At 38.9% G+C, this 12,680-nt stretch overlaps 1 protein-coding gene across 7 annotated transcripts in view; it reads right to left on the minus strand.

Annotated features, from left to right (window-relative positions):
• Window positions 1–12,680, minus strand: part of PLCE1 (phospholipase C epsilon 1) — a 366,977-nt gene that overhangs the window by 104,915 nt on the left and 249,382 nt on the right. For all 7 annotated transcript variants that reach the window (XM_073685569.1, XM_073685572.1, XM_073685570.1 and 4 more), the window contains one exon: window positions 787–932. In XM_073685569.1, coding sequence (XP_073541670.1) covers window positions 787–932 — 146 coding nt within the window. The remainder of the gene's footprint in view (window positions 1–786; window positions 933–12,680) is intronic.

Consider the following 12,680-nt stretch of genomic DNA (forward strand, 5'->3'; position numbering starts at 1 on the left):
CTGATTGTGCATGTAGCAGAACTGAGTGTGTATGTAGCATTGCTGTGTGTATACAGCAGAGCTGTGTGTGAGTGTACTGTGCATGCAGCAGTGTTGTGTATAAGTGTGCACTATAAAGTGTGTACATAATGCACGTGCTGTAAAGCTATATGTGTATAATGCAGATGCTGCAGAGAAAGAGTAAAAAGAATATTACCACCTTCCTACTTTACTCTAGTGTATTAAAATTAATTACCCGCATACTGACCCCATATACTTCTTTACACAGCAAGGGAAGCTTTATTTAATAGGAAATTTGTTTTTCCTATTTTCTGCTGTCTAAATCTGGCCTATATCTTATGGAAAGGTGTGTCCCATAGCTAGTCGAAAAAAATATGGTATACTAGTAAGATTAATTTAAATTTAGAAACTAATGAAAAACAGTTTCCAATGTCGGCCCACTCCTTTAACATTTTGTGGAGTATGTTTTATGCCAATAAATAAAGCTATGAGAAATGATATGCCGTGCAGAAGTGTGTTGAATAAACCTGCAAACCCTAAACGCCATCTTCATTGTTTTCCATTCTTTTAGCTTCTTCGCTGACATTAGAATTTACTTTAACTATACTTAATATTTTAACAGATTAAACACGACTGCTTTAAGCATGTAAACATTATGACCTCTTCACGTTGGTTCCAAACAGTCCGCAAAGATCTGTAATTGTAGCGCTATTTAAAACCCTATCTGACATTGTGCCAATTGATGTTTATAGCAGCTGCTTTCACCTCTCTTCAATTAAGTAGTACCTGAGTCCTGCCAGGAATTCCATCACCGCATTGTAATTGCCCATATTCCAACAACACTTTGCGATATGCACCAAATGGGAGAACACTTCCCTTTTCTCCTCCATGGACCCAGCGGCAAGGATTATCCAGGTCACCCATGAACTAACCTGAAAATATAAAAGAATAAAAAACAGTAAATTCATAAAAAAAATTGATTTACAAAAGCACAAAAAGACTAAAAATAAGTAAACATTAAACACACTTTTACCAATTTCTCCATATAGAAATTTAGCACAGTTTATGCAAATCTACTATGCTAACTTATATGAAAGCAGCAAAAGCTGGAGGTCGCAGATGAGCCTTAAGGTATATAATCTTCCATATAGGTTTTTAGAAGTTGTCCCAGCTTAGTAAATTATCACCTATCCACAGTTGCTAATGGTCCCACTGCTAAGAGCTCACTGATTTGAAGGACTGGGCTCTGTAGTGTCCCATTTCAACAGAACAATGGCTGCACATGTGCAACACTGCTCCATTCATCATCTATGGGATAACTGGAAATAGTAAAGCACTGCGCTCAGTTATCTTCAGTAATCCCATAGACAATGTATGGAGCAGTGGTGGCATTTTTGGCCATGCTCGATTCCGATGGGGAACTTTAGAGCCAGATTTTTGGGATTGGTGATCAAGAAATTATGTCCTATATATAATATCCTTGATATTTTTTTACAAACCCTTTAAAATCTGCTTCCCAGGCATGAACAATACTGATTGACAAATTGCCTTATATAGAAATTTATATGGTAAAAGCTGACAAATCACTCACATTTTTCCCAATTATTCAGAAGAACATTTGTGAGGTCAGACACTAATGTAGAACCAGAAGACCTGGCTTGCAATCTCCATGTATCCCAAAGTTGATTGTTGAGTTTGGTGTCAGAGCTATGTGCAGCTAGTTAAAAGGGTACTCCGGAGAGATAAAAAGCGTTTGTACTGTCCCTGCCCTCAAACTCTAAAGATGAGATTCCCAGTGCAGTTCTGTTATCTTCATAACACTTGTAATTCAGTGTGACAGAAGCTGCTCATCACTGCTCCCCTCCTCTCATCTGGAACATTACTTCACACAGCAGTGTAAAGCTCCCCCTTGTGAGTAAGAGCCAGCCTGAAAAGAGGGAGCGTGGCCACTCCTCTGTTTTTTACAGAGAAACAGCTATTATCTGGAGACTGGCTGATAACACAATGGGGCTGCACACTGATGTAATGCTCCTGTCATGCCAGTCCCCTGATAATGTCTCCCTGTCTGCAGTCTGAGGTGAGAGGGCGTGACCTGCCCCCCAGCTTCTAGTAGCAGCCAGCTCCCCGATAGTTTCCATTTCTGCAGTCCAAAGTGAGGGGATGTGGCCTGCTCCCTGCCAGTGAAGGAGACATTATCAGGAGACTGGTGGCTACTAAAAGCCAGGGACAGGCCATGCCACCTTATCTTGTCCTGCAGACAGGGAGACATTATCAGGGGGCTGGTGTGATAGCAGCTGCTCTTCACTGCTCACCCCTCCCTCTGGGACATTACAGCAGTGTACAGCTCCATGCTATTACTAACAGCCAGTCTCCTGATAATAGCTGTTTCTCTGGGGAGAACAGGGGGGTGGCCATACCCTCTCTTCTCGGACTGGCTGTTACTCACAGCAGGGAGCTTCACATTTCTGTGTGACGTAACGTAACGGAGCAGCTCCTGTCACACTGAATTTCAAATGTTTTAAAGATCAAGTAACTGCCCTGGGCATCTCATTTTTATAATTTATGAGGGCATGGATAGTACAACATCTTTTTTTATCTCCCCAGAGTACCCCTTTAAGTTTTTCCACATCAATTCTGGCAAAATACCCCATAGCATTCTCCCTCCTCTACCAAACTTTACAGTTGGTACCATGCAGCCAGGCAGCAAATGTTCTCCTGGCATTCAACAAACCCAGACTTGTTCATTAGACACCAGATAGAAAAGTGTGATCCATAATTTCCACTGCTCCAGACTCCAGTGGTGATAACTTTACACTACCCTATCTAATGCTTGGCATTGTGATTGGTGATGTTTACACCACGCCCTCTAATGCTTGGAATAGTGCTTGGTGATGTAAGGCTTGAATGCAACTGTATTATCAATCCCAAGAACTTCCTGGTGCAGTTTGTGTGCTGATATTAATGGCAGGGAAGGTTTACAGCTCTGCATTTGAGTCCACAGAGCGTTAGTGACTTTTATGCATTATGCACCTCAGTACTCGGTGACCCCATCTAACTTTTTTACGTGGTCTACACTTCATGGCTGAGTTAGGGTGGTCCCTTACACTTTTCAACAATATCACTCAAAGCAGATCGTATAATGTAAGAAGAAATGTAATAAACTGACATGTTACACCGGTGACGTCCTATTAGAGGACCGCGCTGCCATCAGAGTGAGTTCTTTAGAAGGAGCTGTTCTATCACTAATATTAGTAAAGGCAAATGGCACAGTGATGGGCTGGATATTGTACCCCTGTGGTTATGGGGCTGAATGAAAAACCTGGATTCAATAATTAAGAAGTGTGTTCCAATACTTTTGTTTATTTAGTGTATATGGTTCCTCATCCCCAATCTTGTGCTGCAATCTGGTATCACAGGAGACCTCACAGAACAATATGTGCTAATCTACACATCCATATATGACTGTTGCACCATGGCTTGAGAGTACAAAATCCTTCAATTGCCTTGCTCTGTTTGATCATTATTTGAAAAAAAAAAAAAAAAACACAAAGAAATAAAAAGAGGAATATGTTAATAACTACCAAAACAACTCAAGTTTCACTGGGATAATCTAAAACAAAGGAAAATCCCAATTCACTTTTTTTTTTTTCATTTTTTTCAGATGAGGGAAGTTTCAAAACATCATTTGAGCGTTTCATACTTTCTTTTCCTGAAAAATCTATTTACCCTTTTAAGGAAAGCCAATCTCTTTGTTCACTTTCTAAGGCAGGAATAACACAGTCATAGCCTTCTTTACGATTTTGAGAAGGAAATAAAAAAATATATAATGGTGTTCATTATAAAATAGATGATTTTTTGTATTCACCAAAGGAGTACCTCCTGATCATATCTATTCCTTTGTTCCCTTTCCAACAATACAAGCACCCACAACTTTTATATTACACCTGTGTACCCTTCTGAAGATTTATTATAGTCTGTGCTTTTTCACACTGAAGTGAGCCAGTGTTACCACCAATGCACCGAAACACCGTAAATCATTTTCATGCACTAATAAATAACACACATTTCCTTCATTTATTCTGTAGACTGAGTTAATCTTGGTGGCCAAACTTTCTTAGATCATAACTGATGGCACATTCAATAACAAATTAATTCATTTGCAGAGAAATAAGGAAATAAATATTAGATTGGTGTTTTTGTGCGCCACATACGGTTTACAGCCAGCTGCTGCCAGAGCTCATGCAATTTGTCTCGGACCCCCACCGATCTAATTTTGATGACCTATTCTAAAAATAGGTTAGCAATATCATAGTAGTGGACAACCCATTTAAAACTCAGTTTTTCACAATTCCTAACATTAAATCTTAGCACACATTCCCTCTCTTAGGTTGGTTAGGATCATGGCTAATTTTTATTTTATTTAAAGGTGAACTGTCAGCATAACACTAAAGACAATGGGGCAGTTTCATCAAATGTTAACGCCAGAAAAGTGTTGCAAAAGCTTTGAAAAGTCAGAACATTTTTGCACAATGGGGAGTTGTACAAAAAATTTAAATTTTTAGAGTTTTCACACCAATATGAATCAGCTCTGCCCATATGGGCGGAGCTGGGGAGAGTCGCAACGGGGGCAAGGCCACACACCCCTATCAAATTAATCAAATGTGCCAGCGTTTTGCACACCAAGAATGCTACTCCATTCTTGATGAATTGGCCCCCAATGATTTTATTATCACACTCCCAGTGGCTCAGATCTTTACATACATGTGGCTAGTATTTGGCAAACTTGCCTTTAAATTGTATAGCTTGGGTCAAAACTTTTGGGTAGCTTTCCACAGGCTTCTCACAATAAGATGCTGACATTTTGGCCCATTCCTTCTAACAGAAATGAAGTCAGGTTTGTAGGCCTCTCTGTTCACATGCCATTTTTTAGCTCTGCCCATAATTTTTCTATGTGACTAACATTGTAAAGACTTTATGATGGCCACTCTATTACTTTTACTTAGTTTTTCTGAAGCTATTTTGACACAACTTTGGAAGTTTGTTTTGGGTTATTGTCCATTTGGAAAACCTATTTGTAGCAAAGTTTTAACTTTTAGGATGATATCGTGAGATGCTGCCTCAATATCTCCACATGATTTTCTTTCAACATTATTCCATCTATTTTATGAAGTGCACTAGTCTTTACAGCAGCAGAGATTCACCTTAATATAATAGTGCCCCATGCTTAATGGTTGGGATGGTGTTTTTGGCTTGCAAGCCTCCCCCTTTTCCTTCAAACATAACAGTGGTCATTATGGCCAAACAAACCCATTTTGGCTTCATCAGAGCAGAGGATATTTCCATGTCCCTATATGCAACTGCAGAATATAAACTGGCTTTTTTCTACAGTAACTTTGAAGCAGTGGCTTCTTGATTTCTGAGTGGAATTTGAGTTGAGGTCGATATAGGACATGAGTTACTCTTGGTAGAAATACTTTTGTACCCATTCCTCCATTATTTTCACAATGTAGTTTGCTGTTCTTGGATTGATTCATATTTTTGCATCTCCTTCATGAACGATGTAGCAACTGCATGATCCTATGTTCAATGTTGCATACTATCATTTGAGCAAATGAACAGGATACCTTCAGGCATTTGAAAATTGCTTTTTGGGGCCCTCGATAAGTCTGGTACATTCTGGAGAGCAAATAGATCTTGAACGTAGGCCTTAAAATACAGCCACATGAACACATCCAATTAACTCAAATGAAGTCAATTAGCCCATAAGAAGCTTCTAAAGCCTTGATGTTTTTAGAAATTTTCTAAGGTAGTTAAAGGCAATGTCAACTTGATGTATGTACACTTCCGACCCACTGGAATTTGGATGTAGTGAATTCGAAAAGAAGTGATCAGTTTATAAATATTTATTAGAAAAATTACATGTCATATCATATATAAAGTAGATTGCCTAATGGAGATATTTTACCCCATTCCTTGACCAGGCACATTTTTGGGCTTTATCGCACATGCACTTTTAATGGTTTTAAAGTTTTTTTCTCTTCCTTACATTTAAATAATTTTCACCACTTTTTTTCCATGATACATAGTGATTCATTTTTAAGTAATTTTTGTATTCCATTTTTATTTGCTGATATCAGGGAAAATGTAAAGAAAAATAGGAAAAAAGGTGTATATTTTTACGTTTTTTTCTTCTTAATTTTTTTCCCACCACAATTGACCACTAACAAAAAAACTTAAATTGCATTCCTTTTTCCATAAAAATGATTTTTATATATTGGACATCATTTTTTTTCAACAGAAGCGGAGTTAAAAACACAGCTTTGAACTTGCAGTTTTGCAGTGGGTTTTTTATTTAAATTTACATTTATTTCATATATTGTACCCCCCATAAGATCCTAAAAGATCTTTTTTTTTGGGGGGGGCACTTTAACATATTAATACATTCTGTTTATTGCTGATTTCCTGTAATTGGGTCTTGCATATTAGCCCCAGTTACAGGAGAAATTTGGCCCATTACCTGCATAAAAAAGCTGACTGGGTCTCTAAGGACTGTGTATACAGCGATTAGGAAGGCATAGATGGTAATAAACCATCTTTACATTCTCTATGGGGAATTGGCTGTGTGTAACAGCTGGCTCCCTGCTCCTGCATGATTATGTGCAAGCAGCTTATTCTGCATTGATATTTTAGAACATCAGTGCAGAGTAAAGTGTGGACTACCCAGTCATTTTAAGAATATGGGGGATTCGGAAATAATTATAGTTTCTTTACATGGAATCTGTGGAGGAGATATATATGAGTTTTAATGACTTAAAAAATGTACGTAGACTTGATTTTTTTTTTTATGCTGATCTTGGACAACCAACATTTTTTACAGACTGATTAGAATACCATAGTAAATCTTAAGATTATAAGTGGTCTATGTCTACAGTCTTTAACTACATGCAATTAAAAGAAAATCACGGACACATCAAATTTTTTTTATGGACATGAGAAAAAGTGCCATATTTTTATAGACTATCCAAAAATTTGTGGATGGTTGGCAATAATATGAATGAAGTGTGGATGAGGGCTGCAAGTATGCGCTGCTCTGCTGGTATTTCACAATCGGAAAAAGTTCAGAACAGACGACCAAAACCAAATGATCATGTACAGTTTGCATTTTCTTAACACTCAATGTACCCTAGTAGCTTACAAGAAGACACATTGTTATTTCATTTAAGCTCCTATTTGGAATGACTGATCACAGGAAGGGTCTTGTGTATAAGAAAGTAGAGTTGTGTGCATGATCTGGGAGATCCATAGTATTTATGACAAAATTTATGTCTGTGGTCTGCATTACTAGGCAACAAGTTTTTTCCATAATTTCGCTCAGAGAAGGCATGACATGGATCACCCTATGCTCTTGAACAAAGCCAAGATGAAAAGCTTCCAGCGCTTGAGGAAACCACAGTAATCCCCATCAACCTAATACAGCCAATGTTTAACTACAAATTCAATTCATCTCATAATACTCAGATACTGTAATCTGTGTCACATTCATTTAGGCCTTTAATCCCAATTAGAAACCAGATGGACAATTTATGTAGAAAGAATAAAAGATTAATGACATGACAGTGTAAATATGCGTAAACACTATAGTAATCTCATTTACCTCCAGGATCTTCTCTGCAAAAGGGAAAATCAAATTTCTCTTATTTAATGTATTACGTAATTTCATTTCTGGAATTGAAGCAATTGTGCAAATGTTACTACACAGAGATCTGTATAGATAATTTATAGAAGTCAGACAATCTTATATATTTTGATGGTTTGCTCTTAAATGAAATATTGGAAGAGTTATTTATATATTGAATATTTTAATAAACCCAACATGACATTGTAGATAAGCAACATTGGAACAACAACATTTATAACATTTGCAAAGGCAGCAATTACGGGAAATTATATTTAGGCAGCAAGTCATTCCCATGAAAAAGGAATGGGAAAATATTATTAAGCAGGTGCTTATAGAAAAATAGAAGTAACTGTATGGACCAGATGTTTCCGGGTGAAGGGGGAATGCAAGACCCATACAGAACCAAGCTATTTTAAAACCTAAAGGGAAAGCTTGTCCAAAGAAACATGGGAAAAGGATGTACAGGTGGAAAGTGGTTTGGGAAATGGAAAGAAGGGAATAGAACTTAGAATGATCATGGAATTTATTGGACTCCATGAAAAACAGCTAGGCATGTCAGGTAGACTACAAGTAAAACAATGGTAATGGTCACTGCAGTAAATTTTTCATCCTTAAATGAGTTGTCCATTTGGATGATCCATTTTTGCTTCAACGATAACTTATTAGGCTGATCACCAACTATATAGCTGCTAGGATCCCCATTGCTCAGCTGGAAACTGTGTAGTTGGCATCAAGTGTTTCATTGTCAATTGCTCTGATGGAATAGCTGCAGGGATGATGCTGGTAAAGGAGGTACTAAGTTTTTTATTTTGTCCTGTGCTGCTGACATATTACGAATGGGTAGTGGTCAACTCCTTTAATGACCTTAATAGATCTACCTGGTCACTGAAGGGGAGACGCTGCAGAGTCAAATGAAACTGTCCACATTTTATTACAGATATGGATTGTTTGAATTCCCTGAGAACAGGGCTTGTGACGATGTTCCTAGTCCTTAGGAGACGTTATTACAAGCCATAAAGGAGAGGAATGAGACTTAGACAGCTTGATTTGACTCTGCAGTGTCTCAACCTCTTGGAACAGGATAGACCTAAAGAGCATGTGTGCATTAAACTTTATTTTTAGCAAATTGACACATGGACAGGGGCTATCAATGACACTTTTGATGACTTCAGAAAAATTACTAATAAGGGAGTGTTGGTAGTTGGGTGTAGGGATAAAAAACCTCATAACAAAGAAAAATAGTAATCAGCTCACCTATTCACAAATGCAGGTGTGCACGGATCCCTTGGGACTATTTCCTCAGATGACACACCTGTCCTTATGCCTTTGTGGATTTCTTATGGAATTATATATTTTTTATGGATGAAATTTTCTGAATAAAAATACACGTTTTATTGGAAGTGCTGGATCAACCGCCTCCGTTCTATAAAAAACCTCATGACAACTTTTCTTTAAAGGGGTTGTCTACTTACAGCATAATGATGACCTATACACTTGCATAGGTCATCAATATGAGATCAGTGGGGATCAACCACAGGGCATCCCCATCGATGACCTGTTGTTTGCTCTGGCGGCCACCAGATGTAAACAGTTACTAAGGAACTGCGAAGTGAAGCTCCATTCAATGTGTAGCGTCAGCTGCCGGATATTGCAGAACATATCTGTTACTTTGATAGGAGCTTTTTTGCAGTATCTGGCATTGGCCGCTACACAGTGAATGGAGCTGTGCTTTGTAGTTCATTTACAAGTGTTTTCTTCCAGCTGCTGGAGCTAAAAACTGATTGGTGGGTGAGCTAGCTGTTGGACCCAACCTGTCACGCAAGGAGTGGGAAACACTTAGTGCAACACAAAGGAAAGAGGGAAAGGGAGCCCAGACTCTAGGGAAAGGGGGGAAAGTGGAGATCTATTAGGTTGATCAAGCGTCACCCTGTCTCCCCTAACGTCCCTGTATTGGCTCTTCACCAATCGCCACACGCATGCCTCGCCCTGTCTTTCCCTGGCGTATGGCTAAGGCTAGGGAAGGGAGGAGATGAGCACTAGTCGATCTCCACTAAACACTATAGACAAGGGTGAACAAACAGGGGAAAATTGCTTAGCTTAGCTTTAGATGACTCCAGACAAATGCGCACACGTCCTCAAGCTCCAGAGAGGACGAAGTACTGCTCTTGCTAAAGCCTTCACCAGTAGTAATGAATATCGCTGGCACCTCCCTCTGAAACACAGCAAGTATTTATACACCCAGGCTCAGGCCAGGGTGTTAATTGGCCAGAAGGAGGTAGCCGCTGGGTCCTAGAGATAGCCTCTAAGAAGATGTCTGTAATGTCAAACATAGAGATCTCCTGCAATCAACTGCAGGATGACTGTCTGTCACTTCTGACACACCCGTGTCACAACCATTTTCATATTGTTGACCTATCATATCTCAAAGTGCAACTTAAAATTAAAAAAAAAATATACTTACCTTCAGGACCAGCACAGTTTCTCCATGCTGAGACCTAGTTGGGGACACAGACAGATGGTAACAACATCTGGGAGATACAGAGCCAACATGGCAGTAATGGTGCAGGTCCTGGAGATAAGTATTGTGAAGACCACATCTTATCAGTGACTGCTGATGAGCTGCAGCAGTTACATGATATTGTATATTTCACGTGACTGGCATTGGTAGCACAGGGTTCAGAGTAGAAGAGTGACACTAGTCCGTAAGGTAATTATGCATTTTTTGTTTTCATTTCACGCAGCACCTCGAGTCCATTCAGAAAAGATTGTCCAAAAGTGGACAACACCTTAATTGTTTATTAGAACACCTAACAATGGATTTTCTTAGCAAGACAAGCTGTTCTATGAATTTAAAAGTCTTTATTTACACATGATCTACATTACTTTCACTCCATTTATTTGCCATTTAGGGGCCCGAGTATGAATGGTAGCAGCAATGTCACCCAACAGAATACAAACTTCTTAACCACTTTGCGGAGGAAGAGTCCTCAAAGATTTATATGGTCTGGTGACTTCCATATGGGCTGATCAAACAAATATATTAGATCCTAAACGCAGAACAGTAGGAAAATATATATATAATATTTTACCCAGAATGGTCAGTTTAAACATTGTATCTGTAAGCGTGAGTAATAAAATAGATCTCAATTCCAAGTTGAAGGTTTGCTTGCCATCTAACAGCCAGGACTGTTTACATGTACCGTGTAACTGAGAATGTCCTTGTCAGGCAGCAGACGACCAATCTGAAAGTGTCTATTGATTTGTCTTTGCATATTTCAAGAAGCTTGCAATGGAATCCCTCAGAGAAGTGGCATCACACGGCACATTAACAGTAACAGACAGTCTCTGGAAAGCTTTCTCTGCGTTACAGTATAAGAAAATAAAAAAAGAAATAAAAAACCTGTCCGTGTTTACCATTCTACGCGCTGGCAGAGGCTATACATATGCTGCACTGGGCTAAACGTAAGCAAGAACCTACACTGTTTCCTTATTAAGTTAAATAGTCATGTTTCTCACTACTCGTATATTAACCATAAACTTAATCATGTTTTTTTTTTCAAAAAGAAAAATGGAGACAGTGTACAAAAATAGTTATTTAAAAAAAAACTTTTCTTAAATATTTTTCATACCCACTACTAGAACAGTAATGCTTTGTTCAGAAGGCAGTATTTTTGGTCAATGCGTTGTCTAACAGACAGTACACTCAGTTGACCAATATTAGCCAAGTGAGAATTCTCTGGTGCCGGTTATAAGGATGCCGGTGTTAGGAGCGGACGGTCATGTGATAGCAAGTATACGATAGCATACTCATGCCCAAATTCCGACTAGATGGGCATGGCTTCGTTAGATGCAAGTGTATTGAGCGAGGCTGGAAACAGTGTAGTCGCAATGTGGCTGGGAGTATGCATATCGTATACGTGCGGACAACCCCTTTAACCTAAGCACAGCATGCATAATTGTGGACAGTTTTAACGGCCAGAGTAATGTATGAAATAGGCAGTTTCTGCACTCTTCCATAATGCAGATAAACACATGCAGCTGTCCATGGATCCAGTCACTGGCCCAATTTTAATAACGGCGGTCTAAACCTGGTCTAATAAATAGATATATCAAGTAGTAGAACATAACAGTATTGAAGACACATTCAGTTTCCACTGGTGAAAGCCTGTAGTAGGCTGAAATATAGATGTTTATGTACATTTTAAGCATTTTTTGCAGCCTCTTCAAGTACTGATCTACAGGTGCTTCTCACTAAATTACAATATCATCAAAAAGTTAATTTATTTCAGTTCTTCAATGCAAAAAGTGAAACTCATATTATATAGAGTCATTACAAACAGAGTGATCAATTTCAAGTGTTTATTTCTGTTAATGTTGATGATTATGGCTTACAGCCAATGAAAACACAAAAATCATTATCTCAGTAAATTAGAATACTTTTATAACAACATCTTGAAAAATGTTTTTAAAATCCGAAATGTATGTTCAGTAAATGCACTCAATACTTGGTCGGGGCTCCTTTTGCATCAATTACTGCATCAATGCGGCGTGGCATGGAGGCGGTCAGCCTGTGGCACTGCTGAGGTGTTATGGAAGCCCAGGTTGCTTTGATAGCAGCCTTTACCTCGTCTCCATTGTTGGGTCTGGTGTCTCTCATCTTCCTCTTGACAATACCACATAGATTCTCTATGGGGTTAAGGTCAGGTGAGTTTGCTGGCCAATCAAGCACAGTGATATTGTTGTTTGTAAACCAGGTACTGGTACTTTCGGCAGTGTGGACAGGTGCCAAGTCCTGCTGAAGAATGAAATTTCCATCTCCAAAAAGCTTGTCGGCAGAGGGAAGCATGAAGTGCTCTAAAATTTCCTGGTAGACGACTGCGCCGACTTTGGTCTTGAAACAACACAGTGGACCTACACCAGCAGATGACATGGCTCCCCAAACCATCACTGATTGTGGAAACTTCACACTAGACCTCAAGCAGCTTGGATTGTGGCCTCTCCA

Source organism: Phyllobates terribilis, unplaced genomic scaffold (assembly GCF_046119375.1).
Source record: "Phyllobates terribilis strain yellow unplaced genomic scaffold, ASM4611937v1 Scaffold_5__5_contigs__length_657084704, whole genome shotgun sequence".
Lineage (NCBI taxonomy): Eukaryota > Metazoa > Chordata > Amphibia > Anura > Dendrobatidae > Phyllobates > Phyllobates terribilis.